Below are 23,285 nucleotides of genomic sequence, written 5' to 3' on the forward strand. Positions count from 1 at the left end.
GCAGCAGCCTTTACAAAGTTTTGTAATACAGCAAGCGCTTCTTGTATACGATTGCGATAACGAGGAAACCATGGCGATGCCACGGTTTCCATGATGGTTTTTGCCATGATGCGATCGTGGCAAAAAATTTATAAAACGTTGACCTCAAGACCTGGAATCAAATGTTGACGTCGTCATTCGGTTTACTGGTATTCGCATAAACATGTCCTTTTTTTTTCAATGTTACCACCCAGTGAGAGCTTCTCGCATTTTATTAAAAACTATTTATACAACCCATACCCCAACTCCTAATCCTAATTTTGCTCATCAGAATAAAAGCTCAGCCACTAAACAACTAGGTGCTGCAGCAAAGCCTGCCTTTCGGTATACGGAGGCTCGCGGACGCGGTTACTAGCGTGAGCTCGAAATAGCGCGGCGTGAAACGAGTGTTGCACACAGTTGTCCGGCATCCAAGCTCTCACGACCTCGTGTCACCAATTCGCAACGTAGCGCGACTTCACACTCTTCATCAACGACCGGTCGCTTTAACAAGAGAGCGCTAGATTCGTGATTTTATGTATTCGTCCCACACCAGACACTTTGCGGTAGGTAGGCTCCCGTATCGCCTCTTTTCAAGCGTCTCCGAGAACAAGAAATGCGCGCCTGATGGAGAGCTTCAAACCTGAGTCCCAACCAGCCCAAAAGCCCGATGCTATACCTATCGTTGGCCACAGACGCTTCCATATTTGTCTCTTGCCAACATAGTGTTTCCTGTAGTGTAGTATAGTGCATTGTAGTGCAGTGTAACATAGTACAGCGTCGACATACATAGTGTTTGTTGTACATAATTTTACACGTTACGTCTCCGTCGAGGCATCAGAGCCTCGTGAAAATTGGTTACGTTACCCATACCTCCAGTGATTATTGATGCAGCCGGCGTCACCCGACTAATTGACACTTTAAAATACCACTCGTCACCACGCTAATGATTCATGGCTAGTAAATTTCTGAAGAATAAATACCTCGAAACTTTGCACAATTATAGGAACTAAACGTTTTTCAACAATCCTTCGACGCATCAACTTTACCCACAGACTAGAAAATCGGGAAGATGGTTCCTCTCTATAAATCTGGCACTACATTGAATCCTGCTAATTATAGAGCAATATATCTAACGAGCACGTGTTGTAAAATGCTAGAACATTTTATATTCATTAACCGTGACAACCTCCTCGAATCTAATTCATTCTTCACGTTGGCTCAGCATGGTTTCCACAAAGCGTGCTCATCTGAAACGCAGATGATCTCACTTACGCGTAAGTTACATAATACATTAGATAAGTCATCTTTTGCCGAGTCCATTTCTTTTTAGATTTTTCTAAAGCAATCCATAAGGTGCCTCCCAAGCTCTTACTGTATAAACTAAGCCTTCTTAACGTTGAATATCATCTTTTTAAGTGGATCGAATGTTTTCTAACTAGTCACTCACAATTTGCCAGCACTAATGGTTACAACTCTCTTTTCTCAAGTGTACCACAGGGTTCCGTTCAGGGCGCCCCTTTATTCCTTATATAAAAACGATTTTCCTTCAACAATCTCGCCTAATGTTCACCCGTTCGCTGATGATTGTGTAATTTGTCGTGAACTAAATAACTACGATAACATAAAATTGTTACATGCCGATCCTAACACAATATATAATTGGTGTACGAAATAGCGGAGCTTAGTACTAATAAATGTTAAGTGTTAAAGGTATCTCGCCCAACCCGTAACTTCACCTATACATATTACTGAAATAACAGCGTCTAAGTTACACAACAACCAATGTCTAGGTTACACATTCATTCGTTCCTTCAGGCGTCGAGAACCTGGACAGTGGCGTCGGCCTGTACGCGCCCGACGCCGAGGCGTACACCCTGTTCGCCGATCTGTTCAACCCGGTGATCGAGGACTACCACGGGGGCTTCAAGTCCACCGACAGGCACCCGCCCACCGACTTCGGTGACCTCAACACGCTCGTCAACCTGGACCCCGAGAACAAGTTCGTCGTCTCCACCAGGGTCCGCTGCGGTCGCTCGTTGCAGGTGAGTTACGCGTCATCTGTTAACAAATCACCGCGTATACTGACGACGCGCAATATGGGTGACCGATTCAGTTCCCTTGACACTTCCCTTGTGCAAGAAGAATTGCTGAGGCGGAAGAAGATTCGGATAGCATCAACTTGCAAAGTTAGGAACCACGTGTGGGTTCCTTTACAACTGTTGACAAGCTTCGCAGGAGAGGCTGTCGAATGAGAGAAAGACAAAAGAGGAGAGGACGGTGCGAGGAGGTTCTCTTTTCGCTCAAGAGCATCGCGCTATCGTAATTGCTTTGTTCCGTTGGACAGTTCTTTTTTTTTTTTTTGTACGTCCATCGCGCGCGCTCATTCGCCGCCCAATAAAATTCGTCCACGGCCTATTTTGGTACATCGCTCTCAGGGAATCCAGCATTTGCAGCATGAATAAATAAACAGGAGGTAAATGCACACATGTGACATATACGGGGGCAGATTTCGAACTGTTTGTTTTTTAGAGCTGACAAGCCAACTTAGTAAGACGGGAGAAATGAACCAATTGACAATGGTTGAAACCTAGAGATGACCATCTAAAAGGTGCCCGTTTTAAAATGTCACTCTTCCACTTCGTGTCATCAAGAATGTTATGTTTTAGTATTAAGCATCAAGAATAAAAGATTGCATGCTTGATCGCCTAGGGCACTTAACTCTGCTGCCGATAAGATCACAAGATTTGCACCCTTTTTTATTATTATTACTTTCCCACCTTCATTTATGGCCCTTTGTTCCGCTTCGTCCCATTCCCTGCCAATTACCATGTAGACGAATATACGCAGGCTAAACAATGATTTCCATTAATGTGCTCTCTCTCTCTCTCTCTCTCTCTCTCTCTCTCTCTCTCTCTCTCTCTCTTCATGGCCAGACAGTGCCATACTTTATATGGCTGATATTTACACTATAGGCGCCCGCGCTGTACGTTGCATGCGTGCTTTCATGTTCCGTTCACGCTGAAAATGCTCGATTCACCACACCCGCTTGCGGAGACGAGCTACTCGGGTAAAAAAAAATGTTTTAGTCCGTCAGCTCAGTTTGTAAAGCGATTGACCCGTAAGTGCGTTGGTGTATGGTTCTGCACTCATAAACATACCGCACAGCTTATGCGCGTGACCAGCCACATTCAGCTGGAAAAGGCGTACCTTTCGGCGTTTTTAAGCGTGCGAAATGTATTCGCTCTCCAAGCGACAGTTTGGAGTAGCTGGCGTCAATTTTGACTGCTTGGTACGAGTGTTCGTTTCGGAGGCGAACCGTTAACAATCGTCCTCAGACCCAACGAAATCCTAGTGGCACAATACTTATTTAAATCAATCGCTGTTATCAACCGGGATTTTACGAAACTGAAAAAAAAAATACTTGCTTTATCAGGTGCCACGAGTACTTGTGGGCGTAGAGCCCATATATCTCTTCCAGTTTGTTCAGATATAGGCACCTTTTGTTTGTCCAAAGACATAACACACACGTTTAACGTGGTGGTTGCATTTGAGATGTGCTACCGATTCATTTCTCTTCGTCTTCGATGACGATGCAGCGGTTTGTCTCAAAGAAACTTTCCCGCGTTCTCGAAAACCGGGGCAGCAATATGATTGAACGCTAGATATACTATGGCGCTGCCTGTATCTCTACATTCATCTTACCCCGAAATATTCTTACCTCATCCTTTTTAAAAAACACGTGTTCCAATTCGCCAACGCCATCCTTCCCGCAGGGCTACCCGTTCAACCCTTGCCTGACCGAGGCCCAGTACAAGGAGATGGAGGAGAAGGTCAGCTCGGCCCTGCGAGGCCTGGAAGGCGAGCTCAAGGGCACCTACTACCCGCTGACCGGCATGGACAAGAAGACGCAGCAGCAGCTCATCGACGACCACTTCCTCTTCAAGGAGGGCGACCGCTTCCTGCAGGCGGCCAACGCCTGCCGCTACTGGCCCACCGGCCGAGGTATCTTCCACAACGACAACAAGACCTTCCTGGTGTGGTGCAACGAGGAGGACCACCTGCGCATCATCTCCATGCAGCAGGGAGGCGACCTCAAGCAGGTGCGCTCTTCTTCGGGCTTCTTTGCTCATTATTCGTTCGTGATTCACGCCGTTACATACGGCTGATGTTGTACACGCAAGGGTACCAAAGACGGAGACTGCAACGGGACCCGTGATGGTTAGTTGTTACAATAAAAAAAAGCTTATAGACATAGCAGCTAAGCGTTAAAAAAAAGGTAGATGCAAATTAATACGCAGCCTAGAATATTTATTTTTCTTTCATTTGATAGTGCAGGCCTTCGAAAGGGTAATGCGTAAGGAGGTGGAGGGGGTAACGCAGGGGGAAAAGAAGAGGCGAGCTTTTTGGAACGCAAGACATTACAGAGTAGACTAAACACTCAAACAGATTGACAAGATGGGTAATGAAGAGGAGATGACAAATAGCAAATGGGCAAAACTATCACACGAGTTAAATGAACACGCTAATTACGAAGTAAATTACAGAAAGAGTAAATCATGGTGACCGGGGACGAGCGAAGCCAGATACCACCGATACATAAGGACACGAACAAAAACTTTGAACTCGGAAAAATGGTGTAAGCGCGGTGTTACCTGCAATTTAGGTTATGGGTTCAAACAGACCATTAAAATAAGTAATATACATACTGAGCAAACTGCGAACAAGTGTAAAATGAGGTAATGAGCATTGTTAAAGATACTCTTTGCGCAAGAGTGCCTCAAAAGTTGTGAAATCGGTTTGATCAGCAATGTTCAACCATTGTTCGAGGGGGTTGAAGTATTGAGCATCCACTTATATGTTTATCGTGAAAGAATGATCTGCCCGTAAGAAAAATGTTTTGGGTGATTCGAAAATCTGGTAAAGGTGCGGAAGATCGCAGAATTTATGGAGCAGAGGAAGTCGAGCGGTTGTGTGGAGGTGTGATAAGTCGTTATGGGAGGGTGCTATTTTACTGCAGATATGCGGGGTATAAGGTGAATGCTTAGAAACGGTCCGCGCGATTCCGTGGCGATTAGATTTCCGGAATAAGGAGATTCTTGGCTGGATCCCAAATAGGGCAGAGGAATAAATACTCTGCTCTGGAGCGTATTAGAGTGATGTATGGCACTCTACGTTAGTTAGCTGGGTCACGTTTAAGGTTGCGTTAGAGGAGGTCCAGCGAGCGGGTTAGCTGATACTAGTGTAAGACAGATGTGATGATGTCATGTTATATCGCACTAAACGAACACACAAGCGTTTTGTATTCCGCCCCCATTGGAATGCAGCCGCAGCGGCCGGTAATGAACTCGCGACCTCATCCTCGTGAGCAAAATTGCTACAGCTAGTCAGCATGGCAGGTAGATGTTGCGGGGGTGTGATCGTTGGGCTAAGCCCGAATAACGGTCTAGAGAGTCGTAATCGCGTACAGTTCACTGCTCTTCCGTATACCGCATTCTGGTTCTGTGCTGATAAGACTCCGTTCTTCACTGTCCGTGTAGGTGTTTAGCCGCATGGTGAACGGCGTGAAGGAGATCGAGAAGAAGCTGCCTTTCTCGCGCGACGACCGGCTCGGATTCCTGACCTTCTGCCCCACAAACCTGGGCACCACCATCCGTGCCAGCGTGCACATCAAGCTGCCCAAGCTGGCCGCCGACAAGGCCAAGCTCGACTCCATCGCCGCCAAGTACAACTTGCAAGTGCGAGGTGAGTGGGGAACTACGTAGCCACTATAGTGACTGACTGACCCAGCGGTAATGGTTACCGCGGCAGCAGAAAGAGAGAGCTCACTGCTTTTTTTTTTTCCGGAGTGGGGGGAGAGGGGGTGCAGCGTTCTTTTGTACTTTGAGCCACGAAGAAGAGTATGGGTGCATTGTGCACCTTAGTTCTCCCCTCGTCAAGAGACACAATATCATTCGTTAACTGGCATCGTGAATGGCATCGTAATGCTGGTCAAAATGGCGTCGTACTGCCGGTGCTCTTAGATCCGCCTCTGAAAACACAACAAATAACGTGTCATTACTTGAAAGGTTTGGTATGTGCTAATGACGCAGTAGACATGCGTGTCATTTAGGTGTGGGTTCACGCGACGAAAAATGCGTGATTTAGGGCAGGTATAATGTAACGATTCCTTTCACGATTTTCTATTCCTTTCTTATCGCCAACCGCTCATGACTTGCAGACAGTGGTGGTGGAACGCCAGTGCCACCACTGTCGAAGCGCGAAACGGAAGATAATTAGAACAGAATCGTTACGTTATCTCGGTTTGACACGCGAGCGCCAATGAAATGACCCCGCGAGCAGCCAGTTGCCAAATTTGGTTGCTCGCACGCCTGCCTATCAAAACAAAAAAAAACTAGATTTGTGGAGCGCCGTTAAGGTTGTCGGTTGCCGATTTGCTTGTCGCCAAATGTTCAGTCCGTATCAATGACAACTGTCAACCTGTCCGAGAAGCAAACAACCGCAGTGTCCTTAGATCATGCAATGCAAAACAGCTCCCGTTATGGACGGTTCTCAAGGTTAGAATATGAGGCTACGATGGAAACTAGGCACGGACATCGTATTTGAGAGGTCACCGATTTCATCTACTCTTAAACTGCGAAAGTCCACGGTTATCGATCCGGCGGCAACACTCAATAGAACATCGTGCAAGATGAGCAAGACATCGTGCCTGGGCACTAACAGGTAAGAACCTTCGTTAACTTGTAGCGCAAAGTGACCTTAACTTAACAGCGATAGACAGTGTCCAATTCTGTAACTTTATTTACAGATATGTTATCTTAGAAACGCCAATTTTACGTTCCGAGGATTTGGTTTACCACATAGGTAGTTGTAGCCGAACGATGTCTATCGTATTTGTCAGTGTTTGCTTAAAATTCGAATATCACATATTTGACAGAGAAAGGCCTTTTTTGGATTTTTTTCGGCTAAGTTGGTTCATATTTATACGTATTTTTTAAATAGTCCAGCAGAATCAGAATAATACAGACTCACACGAATTCACACGTACTACCTCTTTTTCTTTGTAGATCCGTCAGGCTGGTGCAGTTATTGGTCATGATTTGAAAATACAAGGGCACGTCTATACAGATTAATTGCGGCGCGGTCCATCTATCACTGACGCGTTACGGGTGTAACGTTTCGGGTTATTCCGTCATGTCGCCTGCAGTACTAATAGGGTGTAAGCTGGTTTGAAAATAGGACACTTGGTAGACGATGCCAGGGTGGGAATTTAGGCCATCCTTGTCCGTTTCCACTGTGTTAAAATTAGTGCCCAGAAAGCAGTTTCATTTTTATTTAGTTTTCCTTGTCGTTTCTTGTTTGTTTTTTTTCGACCGGTGAGCATATTGCTGCTATATCTATAAAGGAACACACCGGCTCGTCGTAGTATCTCATTTTCTGGACATATTTACCGCATTGATCTTGACTCGTTTCGCGCTTCTTCTTTCTGCAGGATTGCTACGTGTTGCAGGAGGACTTCTTCCACAGATCCCAGTCGCTTTGCTTAGGTCACTCATAACACTGTCGAGGATCGGCCCAAAAAACGAAACGAAGTCCACCATTTGTTTCTTCCCTTTTCAGGTTTCGTGAGTGCGACATGACAACGAGCAGCCGTGTAAAACGCTATTACCAGTGACCATACCAGTGACCCTGACAACTGTCGGGTGGTGTTGTGTCTCTTTCCTTGTTTTAACCTGCCGTCAGGCGTATAACGTTCTTTCGAATTGCAACTTTGCAACATTTCCATCGAATCCGCAGTGTTTCGCGACAAAGGAGGGACCACGTAACCGACCAGACCTCCACCTTGTGTCTTGCCTTCCTTAACCTGCAGGCTGTGCTGTCAAGCCAGCTTCCGCTACCCTGTCTGCAACGATGTTGTTAACGCAGGTGCTGGTCATTGTAGCTTGTATAGACGAACCATGTGACCCGCGATGCGTCGTCTATGCGGTCGAGTGATAACCCCGCGTGATAACGTGAGGTTATAGTCATCGTGTCCGATAACAAGCACACTCGCCCTCGGGGGAAAAAAAACCCTTCGACGAGCAATATCGTCGCGCTGTGATGATGGCCCGCGGCCAAGCCAGCACGACGAACATCGACGAAGTATCACTTCTACCGGACAAACTTGTGCTCGTAGTGCAGAGAAACACTGTATAGGCACCGTGCATTGTAGTTTGCGCGCGATCTATGCGCCACTACAAGTGAAGCTTTGGGACGGCCACTATCAAAACCAGCAAAACTGGAGAGACGCTGTATACATTCGCCGTGATACTTTCGATCGCTTATCACGAAAGAAGACTGTCCGAGTTGTGAAAATATCAAAGTGCGCATGCTCTGCATATGATAGCACGCGTTCGCAATCGATATGAGCAGCGGGAGCTTGATATCGTCAAAGCGCAGGGCATACCTCTCAAGCGAGCGATGATAAGCAAGCCGTTGTCGTTCGGAATGGCGTATCATTTTCATCACCTCTCTAGCGGCCAGCGTCGGCAATACTGGGGCGAAACATGAAATGTCGTAGCGCCATCTGAACAGTGAACGGTGCCCATAGCGACGTAGACAGCAGCAGAGTCCTCTAATAACTTCTTGAGCCATAGACGAGCAGAGTCGTTGGTAATTGAATTTCGATGGTGCCAAATCATGCAGTCGACGACTGGCCCCTATATTCCACAAGAAAGCGGCTGTAATCGCAAAAAAATCGAAATTTTGTAAACGACTTGTCAGTATCTGATACGAATGTCCTGTAAAAGCTCTTGTAAATGCGGTTGGAATGCAGTAACGATAGTGTAACTATGTCTTTAGCGCACGTTAAGAGGAATCTTTAGCTAGGGTCTAACTCCGATGCCGCCTATTCAAATACATGTAAAACGCAGAAATGCTTTTTTGAGAAAGCCACTGGAGCGATTTTAATGAAATCTGTTGAATTTGATAGATAAAGTTAAATTGTAGTGACTGTTGGAAGCGGAATCTTTATTTAGGGCCTGAATGTTTTAAAAGTAATTTTCGGAAATTGGTAAGCTTGAAAAATAAATAGAAGCACGAAGTTAACAAATTCGTAGGTCTGCACCAAGAACAGATATCGCAGTTTTGTAAACTGTATCCGTCAAAGCATACAAAGGGGCCAAATCTAATATATCAACTTATATTTGACGTCAATGTAGGGGTTTTGCAAAAGTCCTACTCACATATAAGTGGTCTATTTGAGAGCCGTGTATAAGACACTTTTGGCCGCCTTAGATGTACTATTAGACGCAATTTACGGAACTGTGATATCTCTTTTCATTGCTGAGTTACAGAGTTGTAAACTTGATAGTTTCATTTTCTAAGAATTGGCGATTTTCAACCACGTTTATTTAAAAAATAATGGCCTAAATAGAAAATTGGCTACCAACAATCCGCTATATTTAATTTCTTTAATACAACAAACATCATCAAACTTGGTGCACTGCTGGTTGCAGAGAAAAAATGATTTCTCCTCTCCCATGCATTAAGATACGAGCGCCCGAGCTATACTCGTTTTCAGTAGTTCCGTGCAGATGAGCCAATGCTAGCAGAATCTTCCATAGACGGTGGCAACATGCAGATTTTCCATTAGCCAGTAAGAAACCTTTTGGCCGGAACTGAACTCGCACCATTATGTAGCTTCGCATATGTCTCTTTCACTCTGCCGACGTATGCGTGCACGACGATGGCCACGGTATTTTTCGCACATGTCGCGAACGGGGCGGGCGACAGCGCGCGATGTCCTATATAGAGGAGAAGACGGGAGAAATCTTCGGTACGCCATAGCGCGCAAACCCGTTCATCCTAACACAATTCTGCGCTCGGACTCGCGCGCGTCACTCCAGGCACCCGTGGCGAGCACACGGATAGCGAAGGCGGCGTGTACGACATCTCCAACAAGCGGCGCGTGGGTCTCACCGAGTACCAGGCCGTCAAGGAGATGCAGGACGGCGTGCTCGAACTCATCAAGTTGGAGAAAGAGCTCATTAGCAAGGACGAGGCCGCTGCTGCCGCCGCCGCCGCCGCTGCTGCCGCTGCTGCAGCCTCACCCTGCCGCATCGCCGCCCCCGCCAGACGAAGGTGCACCGCCGCCGCCAGCGGCAGCACCAGATGGACCACCGCCGCCGGCACCCGCACCGGCACCAGCACCAGACTCGTCACCCAAGCCTGCGCCGGCCCCCGCTCCACCCGGCGCTCCTCCCGGCGGTTCTCCAGGCGCTCCCCCGCCGGTAGGACCACCGGGCGGATCGCCGGGTGGTGGCGGGGCGCCGCCACCTCCACCGCCTCCCGCGTAGCACGCCGAGACGATGTGCGGCCCGCGCAGGTTACGCAGATATGTTCGCGATGCCGCGGCGAATCGCGGAGGGAACTAAAACGCCGCCGCAGCGGACTCGTGGCGCTTGCGGTGGCGAGCCGAAATTGAGTTGGCTTGGCCACGGGACCAACGAAGGCGTGGTGTCGCTTAACAGCGTCCACTTTCGCCGATCTAAAGCAAACCACGCGGAACGCATGTGTTGACCTTTAAATTAAGAAATTCGTTTCTGCCTCTGAGAACATTTGTCTTCTTCCGAGAATAAAATCATGCTTACGTTTAGTTTCATACTGACGTTATGCCGCGTGGCAACCCAAACGGGAAAAAAATCATGACGACCACGGCAGTCAACAGAGAGAAGGAGGGTTTTCGTCGCAGGGCTTGTGTGCAATCCACAAGCGCGGGTGCTTTCTTCAATACTGAAGGCACCGATCGAAAGACGTGAAATTTGGTAACTGGGGCCGAATTCACAAAAGCTTTTTTTTTCTCAAGTGCAGTTTGCCATTGACCGGCCGGCTTCTTGAATAATATGCCCAACACCACAAATGGCTGCATTTGTAGCATGAGAACGTTTTTTTTTTTTCGTTTTTTTTTTCCTTGTTTTTTTTTTTTTTTTTTTTTTGCAAATACCAGCCCTGGTGTTCCGCGCAGTGTGGCATAGTTCGTCGTGGCCTCACGAGTTGCAGGCGCAGCGGCAGCGAAATAAGTCAAGCAGCAGAGAAAGTTCGAGCTTAGCGGTAGAGCATTTACAAAGTACATCAACCGTAGTCACTGGCTATGCTAATCAAGTTTATCGCTCATACACTAGAGTACTGAACAGCATGGGGCAGATATGAACCTGAGCTTAAACGTTAGCACACCGCAGAAGATGCGCAAGCACAAAATAGCAAACGAAATGGAAGAAGCCTTTTTCTAGAGGGGTTCCGATATGTAATTCCTGTTCGAGAAACCGAAGCATTAAGTTTTGCTACAATCATTACTAGAGGGAACTGTGGCGCTGCCATCTTTTCAGCTGCCATGAGAATAACGAGTAGTACATGGATTTGTCTAAGCTACGTGCTGGTGGTTTCAGACGTTCCCGTGGCGTTGTTCTTTAATCTTGATCTTGATAAGTTTTCAAGCAATCGTAGTTATCCAAAAACGACAAGACAATATGTCTCGGCGCACATACAAAATTATTAGAAATTGTTGCTTTTATACCGCAATCATTGTTCAAAATGATCAATTCACAAAGCTCCCGTAAGCACCAGTGCCCTCTAGTAAGATTTGCAAAGTCTATGCCAGAAGCCTACGATTATGCTGTGGGAAATCACGTGAAAGATAATGGATACCGAGTGTACAGAGTACGAACAGTTGCACTCGCGATTACTTAACAATGGATGTGAACTGCTTTACAATCTCTTTCGCGCGAAAGAGGACAACGCCACAGAGCAGTAGCAGGATGGTGATGTTGCCATCGTTTGCGCGAAGCAAATTGTAAACTGTGAGTCGCCTAGCCAAGAGTGGGCGTTGATAATGTAAGACTGTTGAGTGTGTCGTAGTGGGTAAAACGAAAAGCTGGCGTAAACGCAAACTGTAACCAACTGCGGTACTCGCGACCCCTTGGAACTGTTAGGCGCCACATATCAGTATGTCGTCGCGCATTCTGGAAGGTCCACGCGAAAGGCAAGGAAGAAACGTTGGCACTGACGCCGCGTTCAGTTGCTCAGTTTGTGAAGCGACAGTGAGAAAAAATTTTGTGGAAGTGGCAGTTGCATTATCAGCGCGGTTTCCTACTTACATGATGAGAGTAGTTTGCGCGAAACGAGTTAACAGTAGGCATGATGAAAAAGTGTCACAGTTTCGCCCTAAGGGCGAAGCAATGAATGCGATAGCAACACAGCAATGTCATACGAAGTAAGGTGAGCGGCTTTGGTAGCAATATGAATTGCAGTAAACATGAGCTGATTAAGTAAGCAGGTGTGCTGCGGCGTAAGTAGACCGACACGAAGAGAGACTCGATGACCACGAGAAGGCGAGTGTGAAACGGTGGTGTTGATGAGAAGCGATTCCCGTGGGCAGCGCGTGCGAAGGGACACACCTGTAGCGCTGCACTGCCGATCCGGGCAGCATTGCATGTGCAGCGTGCGTTGGAAAATGTGGCCCGACTATTACTAATTGAATGAACAAGCGTGGTGTGAGCGCGCACAAACAAACATGAATAGATCACACTGAATGACTGCAGACAACGACCGTCAAAACTTTGGCAGCAAGCGCGTACGCCGCAGCGGCGAAGGTACGTGCGGTCTATCGCTTCAACGGAAACTGAGCGGCGAATGCACGGGGCATAAAGGTCAGAGCCGTGTGGAGATAAGAGACGGTGCGAGCGAGCGACGAGCGCGGTTGTTGGCAGAGTGCTAGTGCGCCCCCCCCCCTCCCCCGCGCTCCCTCCGGCGCTGGCTTCCCGCTTCCTTGCTTGCGCGTGGGAGATTGAGTGCGTTCGCTCTCCGTGATAGCGCGCGTCCCCGCACGCTTCCGCTCGGGCATACGGCACGCGGCGAAGATTTTATCTATAGGGAACCTCACGGCGACGGCGACGACGACGGCGGCGCCGACGGCCGAAATCCGGTTGAAGTGTCCATATAATTGCTATCGCAATAATAAGCGCGATGAGAAATGATTATTTTGAACAAAGAGCTGAGAGGTCCATCTCGATCATCACGTTCTAATCAAATTCTCGACAACGGAATGCCAGAATGGGCAAGAACAGGACAGAGAGCAATAATGATGATGGTGACGGACTTCACGTCATTCCTGCACGGTAACTAAAGGTTCATCATCAAACTGTAGCACCTGGAAACGGTAGCTGTCGCGACGAAAGAATACTAGAACGCTCCCCTTACCACCATGCCACGGTGGTGCCGTATATCACTATGCTGTTTTATTGCGATAGCAATAAGGACACTCCAAACGCATTTCCGCCGTCGTCGTCGTCGTCGCCATCGGAGTCGCCATGATGTTCCGTATAAAGTCCAAGTGCGATAACATCGTCGCCGCGCGCCGTATGCTGTATGTGTGAGGGCGAGTCGACGTTGGTGGCTCAATCGCGCGCGCAAGGGAGGAGAGCGCGGAGGTAGCGCGCTGTCTTCGATCGCGCGCAAGGCACCGGGGAGAGGGGGGTTCTACTCCGGCGGCGGCTGCGATTGGGACAGAGTGCGCCGAGTGCTGATACCTTCGTGTGCGCTGTGTTCTCGCCGCTTAGTTCATGTCGAAGCGAGAGACAGCACGGAGGTCAATTCGCTCGCTGCTGCCGCCGCGCTTCCTCACCCCAGCGTTTTGACAGCCAGTGTGCGCTGCTATCGAGTGAGATGTGTTCATGTTTGTTTGTGCGCGCGTGACACCATGCTTGTTAATTTGGTTAGTAAGCGAATGTTTGCAAGTTTATACGGCCGATACAGCTACTATCCTTACTTCGTATAGCTGTCTACTAATTTTCTATCGCAATCGCTTGTATAGCCCTAATGCTTCGCATTTCGGGCTATACTGCGACTTTTTACTACTGTGTTAGACTATTCGGGATCAACCTATTAAAACGGTACCAGTGATGCTGTGTATATGGGACTACATATAACTCCGGCAGGCGGGGCGTGGGGACGCTGTAGGGAAGCCGCGAATTTTTTTTAATAAATTTGCTTTGCCGCCTTCTGCTTTCTTTCACTATGCCTCAAATCAAATCTCAATAAATATTTCGTCTTCCACATCTGCCGCACCTTTCACTCATTCATTAACAGAAACAGGAGCAAAAGCAGAAGGCTTAGTAGCCTTAGTAACCTTCTTTCCACGGGTCGGCCTTTATAAATACAGGTCATTTGTCTCGCGGCATTGTGTCACGGTCCGTCATCGCCCTTCCCGAGGCCCTCTCGAAACAGCATCCAGCTGAAAAGTTTGAGTGCAACTTTATCCCTATACGTGTCAGTATGCGTTTCTAGTGGTGTACTGAAAAAAGGGCATTATTCCGTGAGCGAAATGTTCAACTTTATGCTCTCTGCATTGCCATCGACAGAAAATTCGATAAGATATTCGCAGAAACGACGCGAAGCTGGCCAGGGCGACAACACAGGTTGCTGACGATAAGTTTTAGGTTATCTTTTTTTTTAATTTCAGCATCTTTAGAGAAATAGAGTGGCTATCAAACGCAAAGAAAAGACAACGGAAAACCAAGCGGGCCGCAAGAGATGCTTCTCTGTACAATGAGAAGGCAGGAGTGGGGATCTTTTCTGAATCTCTGCAATGGTCTCACTCTCTTCACCTTCCCCAATTTTACCCGATATTTCAGGCAGAACTTCCCCAAAATGACTCATTAGCTGTTATTGTGACCGACTCGCTGTCTGTATGTACAGCACTTACAGCCTCTTTAAATTCAACAATTCTGCGAACATTTTGTTCAATGGTTCCTTCGTACCTACGACAAATATACTTGCTTTGGGTACCGGGACATCGAGGTTTGCACTTGAATGAAGTGGCCTGATTCACTCCCACGAGCGTCCCTTAAAGGCCCTGTCATATCTGTTTTGCCGACATCAGCTTATGTAACCACGGCTAGTCACAGAAATTTCTCTATATCGCGAAATTCCGCAAAATTCATTCTAACGTCGTCTTCTATACCACCTCTAAATTTTTACTTGCACACATCTGGGGAGGGCGGGGTGGTATTCTGTAAAAGTCCACCTAGTGGACTGTCCCTTTCGGATATCACTGATGGACTGCAGCTGTACGAGCGAGAAGGAGAGTGGCTGGGGGCACCTGTCTCCTCCTCACTCGTGCAGCTGCAGCCAATCAGCAGCGGCCGAAATGGACAGTCCACTAGGTGGACTCTTACAGAATACCACCCCAGGTCTCGCTGTGTTCTTTCTGCAATGCACCTGAATCCATTGAGTGTTTTTTTTTCTTGTGCCGCCAATTTTTAAGACAAAGAAAACTCTTGGAAACTTCATTTCGACAACTTGGGCTATCACTAACCTCGCCAACCGTTCTCTCTTTTGGGGCGACTTCACCGGAATACAACCACAGGGATGTTTTTCTCGCAGTTTGCAATTTCATTAGAAACACAAAAATAGTACCTTGCTGAAAATCTAGAATTATAAATTATTCCTATTATTTCACTTCTTTATGTCGAAATTCTTTTATCTCAAAATCCTTAATAGTATCTTTTTCTCATTTCTGCTATGCAAATTTCGTTTTTGTTTACATTCTCATAAACATAGTTGAAACCACCTCCTCCTTGGCTAATCCCCCGTAGTGGGTATGAGCCAGTGTCCAGGAGAAGAGACGAGATGCCAGGAACGTGGTGCTATGTGTGGTGTGCCATGTCCTTCAATGGCTTTATTGTTCCTCGGTGCTATATGACATGATCGTTGTTCGGTTATATTGCAGCACTTGAGGGTCTAAGCCTATTACGAGGACATCAAGCAATTATGTACATTTTGTAATACCTGACCAACTTTCGACTGTGTGTGTGTGTGATTTTTTTTTAGTGTCCTCTCATTGTGTTTGACAACTGTTTGCTGTTATAGGCACACAATAAACTTCCCTTTGTGCAAGTAGTGCGTGATTTCTTTGGCCTCGCTGTTAGTTCACACGAGTGACCCGCACATCGCACTGTGGCATGTCGAGGGGCGAGTTTTCGCTTATCTGCACTTCTTCACCTTCAAACGAAGGGTTTAAGGCATGAACAGTAACGACACCTTGCCCAGCAAAGACGGCTGTTAGCTCTAATATGCCGGGTTCGCCCTCATTAATTTTCAAAAGTTTAATAATAATAATAATAATAATAATAATAATAATAATAATAATAATAATAATAATAATAATAATAATAATAATAATAATAATAATAATAATAATAATCTTTATTGCATCATAGAGTGGGTACAATTTTGGAAAAGTTATCGAGGAACTCTGGAACATAGCAGGGCCTCCACGTCGTTTCGTCACCGTTCGCAACGCTCTGTTGCCTTGTACGTGGGACGAGCTGAGGACACACAGAGCGTTAAAAGACACTTTCCGTCAGCCGGTGTCGAAACTTGCGTATTTTCTTAGCCTGGTCTACGTGCTGCAATTCTGCGATGCGAAACACTCCTAGGTGTGGCACCGCGGATCTGCCGCGAAAGGTTTGCTCCGTTTGTTCCGGCTTCGCTATCCGACGACGTCCCATAAGCCAACGCGCGTTACCGCTGACACGTCGTCACGCACGTCACACCCTGCTGAGAGCGACGGCTTCGAGCGACGAAACGGGCCGTCGCGCTAACAGATCGCTTGGTCTTTTCGCTCAATCGCTCGGTTCTAGAAATCTAGAATTCGTCGCTCGTCGCCCGGAAGTGCTATGAGCGACTAGCCAATAGCGCGAAGCCGGAACTGGATATACATCAGTCAAGTACTACCGATTGTCGCACGGAACCAGCATACGACTAGATTTTGATACGTGCAAGGATAATAACGTAGTGCAAGACCTTTAGAAATATTTATGCTGCTCTTTACACTAAAACATATCAACTTAAATTAATAAAGCAAGCGTCACGCCAGTTTCGGCGAGTATTTGCTGCCCTCATACCGGCAACACCGGGGAGACGTCGCTCGAAGTCGTCGCTCGCATGCGGTGCGACTTGTAGGCGACGAGCGACCGCGACAGCCATCTCCATCGCGTCGCTTGTCGCTGTCGCGCGCAAGATCGCGTGAATGCGGTTTATACTTTAATCGGACGCCGCACCACTACGCCAAGTCCGAACTTCTCCGCGCCGCCGCGTGGGGCCGCTTTTTGCAGCCGCTGCGGCCGGAATCGCAGACAAGTCTTAGCATTTGAAGCGGGCTTTCTGTGCCTGCAGCCGTTTGCGGGTTTCCGAATGTGTCTTGTATTTGCGCTGTGCTGTTTGCTTGCTCCGAGGCACGGACACGCGGCACTGGTCATCTAAGACACTGTCGTCTTTTCTTTTCCCAGGCACACGCGGCGAACACACGGAAAGCGAGGGCGGAGTGTACGACATCTCCAACAAGCGCCGCATGGGACTGACCGAGTACCAGGCCGTCAGGGAGATGCAGGACGGCATTCAAGAGCTTATCAAGCTTGAGCAAGCCGCCTAGAGGGGGCGCCACAAGTCACCACCACCTCTGCCCTTCCCCTCCTCTCCACTACCCCGAATTCGCGCGCTGCTGCGCGCGCTGTAAGCCACAACGGTGCGATTGGTGCCGGAAAACGGCTGCTGCGGGAGTAACACGCCACCCGGGTGCAGCTGTCGGTGCCCGGCTGGAGGGGTAGCAGTCGATCAGCCTTCATTTTGTGCCTGGCGATGATCCCCAGGGATGTGCGCGTCAGGTCACCGTAGGTCACAGGCCGCACCATGTTGAGCTGATCATATTGAAGCTACCGGTTCTGCATGCTCAGCTAGAGAGGTCATTTATTGGGTAAAAAAAATCTCCAGGAGCACCCGTGTACCTAGATTTAGGTGCGTGCTGAGCGGACGCATTCTCCCGCGGATATATCTAAGGCGCGCGCGTGTCTAACGGTCACTGCTCTTGAGTGAAACAACGAAGTCCGAAGCATGGATTGCAGGCTACAACCAGGCTCTTAACCTAACCTTGTAAAACACTTCTGCGTACGCTTCCGAATACTTGCTCAGTTCAGGCTTACGTCACTGCAATTGACCACGGTTGCTTTAAAAGCCTGTAGGTGTTAAAGGTCAGGTCACAATTAGATTGCAAGCAATGTCGGCCTGAAATTGTCCAAGTTCGTTCTTCTTAAACCCATGTGCCACCTTTCAGAAAACCAGGACGGAATAAGACGGGAATGCCAAGACTACTTTAATGCTGCGCCATTTCATTTGTGGTTGTGACTACTGCTATATTACTGCCCAGTCGCAGCGATGTCTAGTTTTCTATACACGGATATACCTGCATGAAGCTCACTCCACCCAGTGGCCATACAAGGTGTCCGCAGCTGGTGTGGCGCAAAGGGAATCCATCTCAATGATGGTAGCACTTTCGTGCCGATTGCGTCAAAGAACTCGTCAGTTACGCTGGCAACCAGCATTCGGGTTTATTTCCCCTATTTCTGTGACGTTGCTGAAACGGGATATAGTATACTTCGCACCCTCAGTCGTTCGGTGACAGTTCATTCCTACCAAAATGAAGGTTGACCGCATTCCTACTCCAGCCGACATCAACGGGGCCCCCAATATCTCACTGCAATTCCACAGACGACCCTCTCTCTCTCTCCCAGACACCGGCTAGCGCTCATCCCGGCTTCCATAAAAGCACCCCTGGAACGGAACAACAGTTCTAAGATCGCCAAAGTTTCCGAGAGGACCACCCGCGGTTTTCAGAAGCGAGAAACACGAAAAATGCAGCGTGCTCTAAACCCAGTCACTTTTTGTTTTCTTTTTGTATAGGCTCGCAGTATAACGCTTCACAACGCGCTAGAACAAACAGAGAGGCTTCAGCGAAATGCTGTTTCCTATTTTTCGAGGGAAAGAGGCGGCAAGACCGCACTGTGGCTGTGGGGACGTGCAAGACTGAGAAGGAACTCCTTCCTTGGTGCTGCTATTTTTGCGAACGAAACGAGATGATGTGTGAGTGGTGCCGTAGCGTCGTTTATTTTTTTTTTTCCCCCGCTGGTTTCTTCGTAGCCTGCAGCGTATACTGTAGCCGCCTATTGAGCAAGACTCTAGCCAACACTCGCCCTTTCTTTTGTCTTCTTGTTTCGTTACCTCTTCGAGAGGAAGACAGACATAACTCGCCATATAGCCTCGACTCTAGTCAGCACACATAGGCATGCTCAAAGGGAAAACACGCCAGGCACAGCAGCTTCCGAGCCGCGTTCCAGTCACTGGCGCAGCTGCGGTTGACGGCGCCGCTATTTTTCTTGGCGGGAAGCCCAACGAAAGGTTTGTCCGACGGACGACGTCAATAAAGTACCGATAAAGAGAACAAATTGCACTTTTCGTTTGTTCACTGCCGACGCTGAGCGTGTTGAAAAAACACATGCCCACCCAAAAAGCCCAGTGCCCTTAGCCTGGGGTGCTATTCCGGACATTGTAAAAATCTGCCCTAATGTCAAATTTAATGATGGACGCATTCTGAGCCAATCAGAGGCGGCGCCGCACGTACCAGCCCTCTGGACCTCTCCGACTGGTCAAAAATGCCGCCGCTACAGTATTTGACAACGTGGCGGAATTTCATAATGTCCACGACAGTACCCCTGGTCTATATAGGCACGTTGCACTGAAGTTTTTCACAGTTTACAGCGGTGCTATAAACATAGTATACACAGTAAAAAAATGTTTGCACCCTTTGGGGCTTATATTGTCTCCAAACAATAATGGTCCTCTATCTTGCGTGCCTTACCATTATTAGCGATGCGCCCCCGCTACTTCATGGTCACCAACGGCATGCGCGTTACCAGCATGACAAAGCATTCCTGACAGGAAAGTAGCAAGCGCCGAGTTATCAAAAAACGGAACGCAAGCAAGGCCGAGTAAGGCGGATGACGATTATTGTTGTGGGACAAGTCAAAGGGTGCAAACTTATAATGCGTAAACAATCTTCGGCAACACATGCACCCAGGAAATCTGCCTGTCGGTCCGCCTGTCGGGCCGTAACGCGTAACACGATGCGCTACATAAAGAGAAAAAAAAACACAAGTTCAAAAGAAAAAATATGCAGCAGTTCCAACGAGTTGGAATCTATGTACAGCGGAGCTTTGTGTGACTGCATAAAGAGGCGAAACACGAGTTTGTGTTCATTGAGTGTCCACACATAGTTACAAGGAAGGCATTTAAGCATTTTTGAGAGGCTAATGCAACGCCGCCGCCGCTGCCGCCGCGGATGGGCGAAGGCGAGCTTTCTGGTTCTTTTAAAAGCAAGTCTTTGCGAACCTCGCTGGGCTTCGTCACCGTGGGCGCTGCGGGCTGGCTGTTCCCTTGCCGACTAGGCTAACCAGACAATGCGAAGCACGAGCGCCGCACGCACCGCTGGGTTCCTTGCAGCAACACCAGATGGCACTCACTCGCCTCCTCGCATCCATCCTCGCCTCCTCGATTGCATTAAAAGCGATATTAATGAGTTCAGTAAATCGGGCCAGGTGATATTGGTGGGAGATATGAACGCACATATGGATGATTTAGACGGATATACTGATTACAACGGCTCTCTAGTTCTGGATCTGTGTGATGAAGAAAACCTTATAGTAGTTAACAGGGAGAATAAGCGTCATGGACAGGCAACGTGGCAATGCGGAAACAGGCAGTCATGTATCGACTACGCCTTAGTCTCAGAAATGGTCTACGAACAACTATACCAAATGATAATAGACGAAAATGGGGACAAACAGCCTGGGAAGCGATCATAGACGTTTAGCATTGAAGTTTGGGCGAGATACCAGCGCAGAACACCGAGAAAAGAAAATGGTTGCGAGTGAGCTCGTGCAAAAGAAAATTAAAGGCGCAAGTGAGCGTTGGGTGCATAACATTCACAAAAGAGACAAAGGCGCCCCAAAAAGATTCTGGAATCATATAAAATCACTCGGAGCTCCAACTAAAAACTCGCAAACGGCTATAAGGGATGAACGCGGTAACATCTACAAAGGAGACAATGCGCTGCGGTACATCACATCCGTTATTAGGGATGACTTTGGCACGAGAAAAAGCGCAGTTCGGACAACACATCCAGCAACAGCAGAGAGGCCAGAGAGATCAAAATTTAGCATAGACAGCTTTTATTGGAAAAAGGCAGCAGAAAATGTCCCTAACAACACGGCAGCAGGACCCGATGAAATCCTAATACAGCTAATCAAAAACCTCGGTCCAAAAAGCAAGGCACTGCTGACTAATGCCATAGAGCAAGTGATTAGAACAAAGAAAATTCCCCGTCGGATGACGTGAAAGCAAGATGAATCTCATCTACAAAGGCAAATGAGATAAGGATAAGACGAGCTCGTACAGGCCAGTTACAGTAACGTCGGTGATATATAGAATGGCAGTGCAAGCCAAAAAATTAGAACTGTCGAAGTGGGTGGAGAAAAACGATGTATTGGGGGAACTACAGAATGGGTTCAGGCCAGGCAGACGCTTAGAAGACAATATGTTTGTACTAACTCAGTGCATAGAGATTTCAGTAGCTAAGAACAGACCTTTATCGATAGCACTTCTAGATATTAAAGGAGCTTATGACAACGTAAACAGGGAATTGTTGTGGGATATTCTTCAATACGAAGGCATAGATGACGATTTCGTGGAGCTGCTGAGGGAGATATATAGAGACAACCAAGTACAAGTGGTATGGGAAGGTCGAAAAGGAAATGAAATGGTGGGAATTCACCAAGGATTGAAGCAAGGATGCCCTCTGTCACCATTGTTGTTCACGCTTTACGACAAGGGTATAGAAAGACGACTGGAAAACAGCGAATTAGGTTTTGATTTATCCTACATGCATAATGGACAAATGGTGCAACAGAAGGTCCCTGGACTGATGTACGCAGACGACATTGTGCTACTAGCGGACAATGAAAAAGATTTACAGATACTTGCGAATATCTGTGGGAATGCAGCGACAAATCTAGGTCTTAATTAAGTTTAGCACAGAGAAATCAGGAATTATGATCTTTAATGAAGAGACGAGTAACTTCGCGGTGTCAATTCAACAGCAAGTAATAACCACAGTGAAGAAATATAAGTACCTCGGCGTACACGTAAACGAAGGAAAGAATTATTCAAGCAACCACCAAGATAATTTGAAAATAAAGGGGAAGCGGAATGCAGCAATAATGAAACACAGAGCACTGTGGGGCCACAAAAAGTATGAGGTGGTGCGTGGAATCTGGAAAGGAGTAATGGTGCCAGCGCTAACATTCGAAAATGCCATTCTATGCTTAAAATCGGATATCTTGTCGGGTTTGGAAGTTAACCAAAGATGAGTAGGCCGGTTGGCTTTGGGAGCCCACGGTAATACCACAAATGAGGCAGTGCAGGGTGACATGGGTTGGGCCTCTTTTGAAGTCAGAGAAGCACAGAGCAAAATTAGTTTTGAAGAAAGGCTCAGGAACATGGATGAAAATAAATGGGCGGCTACAGTGCACAAGTATGTCTACATGAAAAGCGTGGACACAGAATGGAGGAAGAGGTCAAGGAAGTTGGCAACCAAGTACAGGATAATCGAAACTGTAAATAGACAACCAGGAGTCATCAGAAAGAAAGTTAGAGAAATAGAGACCGTGAATTGGATGCAAAGCATGGAAACAAAAAGGACAATGGAGATTTACAAGAATGAGAAGAAAGAAATTAGAAGGGAAAATCTGTACGATAACACAAAGGGCTATTCAGGCTCGAGCCGGTTGCCTATATAAGGACCAAAACGTACCGGAGCAAATATTCGGAACTAGATGAGGCATGTGTATGCTGCAGTAAAGATCCAGAGACCACTCAGCACATCCTAATGGAATGCGACGGGATCCACCCAGTGAGAACCGTAGGTAAAGTGCAACTCCCAGAAGCGCTTGGGTTTAAAGTGGAAGGAAATCAACAGATCAGCCGTAGAGATAAGCAAGAGGCGATTAGAGTACTGGTGGAAAAAAAGCAGGGAAAAGATGAATACGACCGGATCTCTTAAAATCATAGGTAGCGGTACAAGGTAATTTTTTGAAAAAGAAAAAGAATAATGAGAGGTATACAAAAATGCTAGATAAAGAACATGTGCAGTATACCTGATTAAATCAAGCAGGCTAGGTGACTATTTGTCGCCGCCCCGTTTCAAAGGGGATGGCAATAAATCATCATCAGCAGCAGCAGCAGCAGCATCCGCGGCAGCCCGGTAATGAGGAAGTAAACGCTTCTTGCGGATAGAACGGATTCGAATTGGGCTCTGTACGCATGCTGCCTCTGAAACCACG

At 47.5% G+C, this 23,285-nt stretch overlaps 1 protein-coding gene across 3 annotated transcripts in view; it reads left to right on the top strand.

Annotated features, from left to right (window-relative positions):
- LOC119450698 (arginine kinase) overlaps positions 1 to 19,334 on the top strand; it is a 96,632-nt gene extending 77,298 nt beyond the window's left edge. For all 3 annotated transcript variants that reach the window (XM_049666148.1, XM_049666147.1, XM_049666149.1), the window contains exons 3-6: positions 1,837 to 2,063; positions 3,795 to 4,121; positions 5,559 to 5,763; positions 17,346 to 19,334. In XM_049666148.1, coding sequence (XP_049522105.1) covers positions 1,837 to 2,063; positions 3,795 to 4,121; positions 5,559 to 5,763; positions 17,346 to 17,488 — 902 coding nt within the window. In that variant the 3' untranslated portion in view covers positions 17,489 to 19,334. The remainder of the gene's footprint in view (positions 1 to 1,836; positions 2,064 to 3,794; positions 4,122 to 5,558; positions 5,764 to 17,345) is intronic.
- Positions 19,335 to 23,285: the final 3,951 nt, after the last annotated feature.

The sequence above is a fragment of the Dermacentor silvarum genome, chromosome 4 (genome assembly GCF_013339745.2).
Source record: "Dermacentor silvarum isolate Dsil-2018 chromosome 4, BIME_Dsil_1.4, whole genome shotgun sequence".
Lineage (NCBI taxonomy): Eukaryota > Metazoa > Arthropoda > Arachnida > Ixodida > Ixodidae > Dermacentor > Dermacentor silvarum.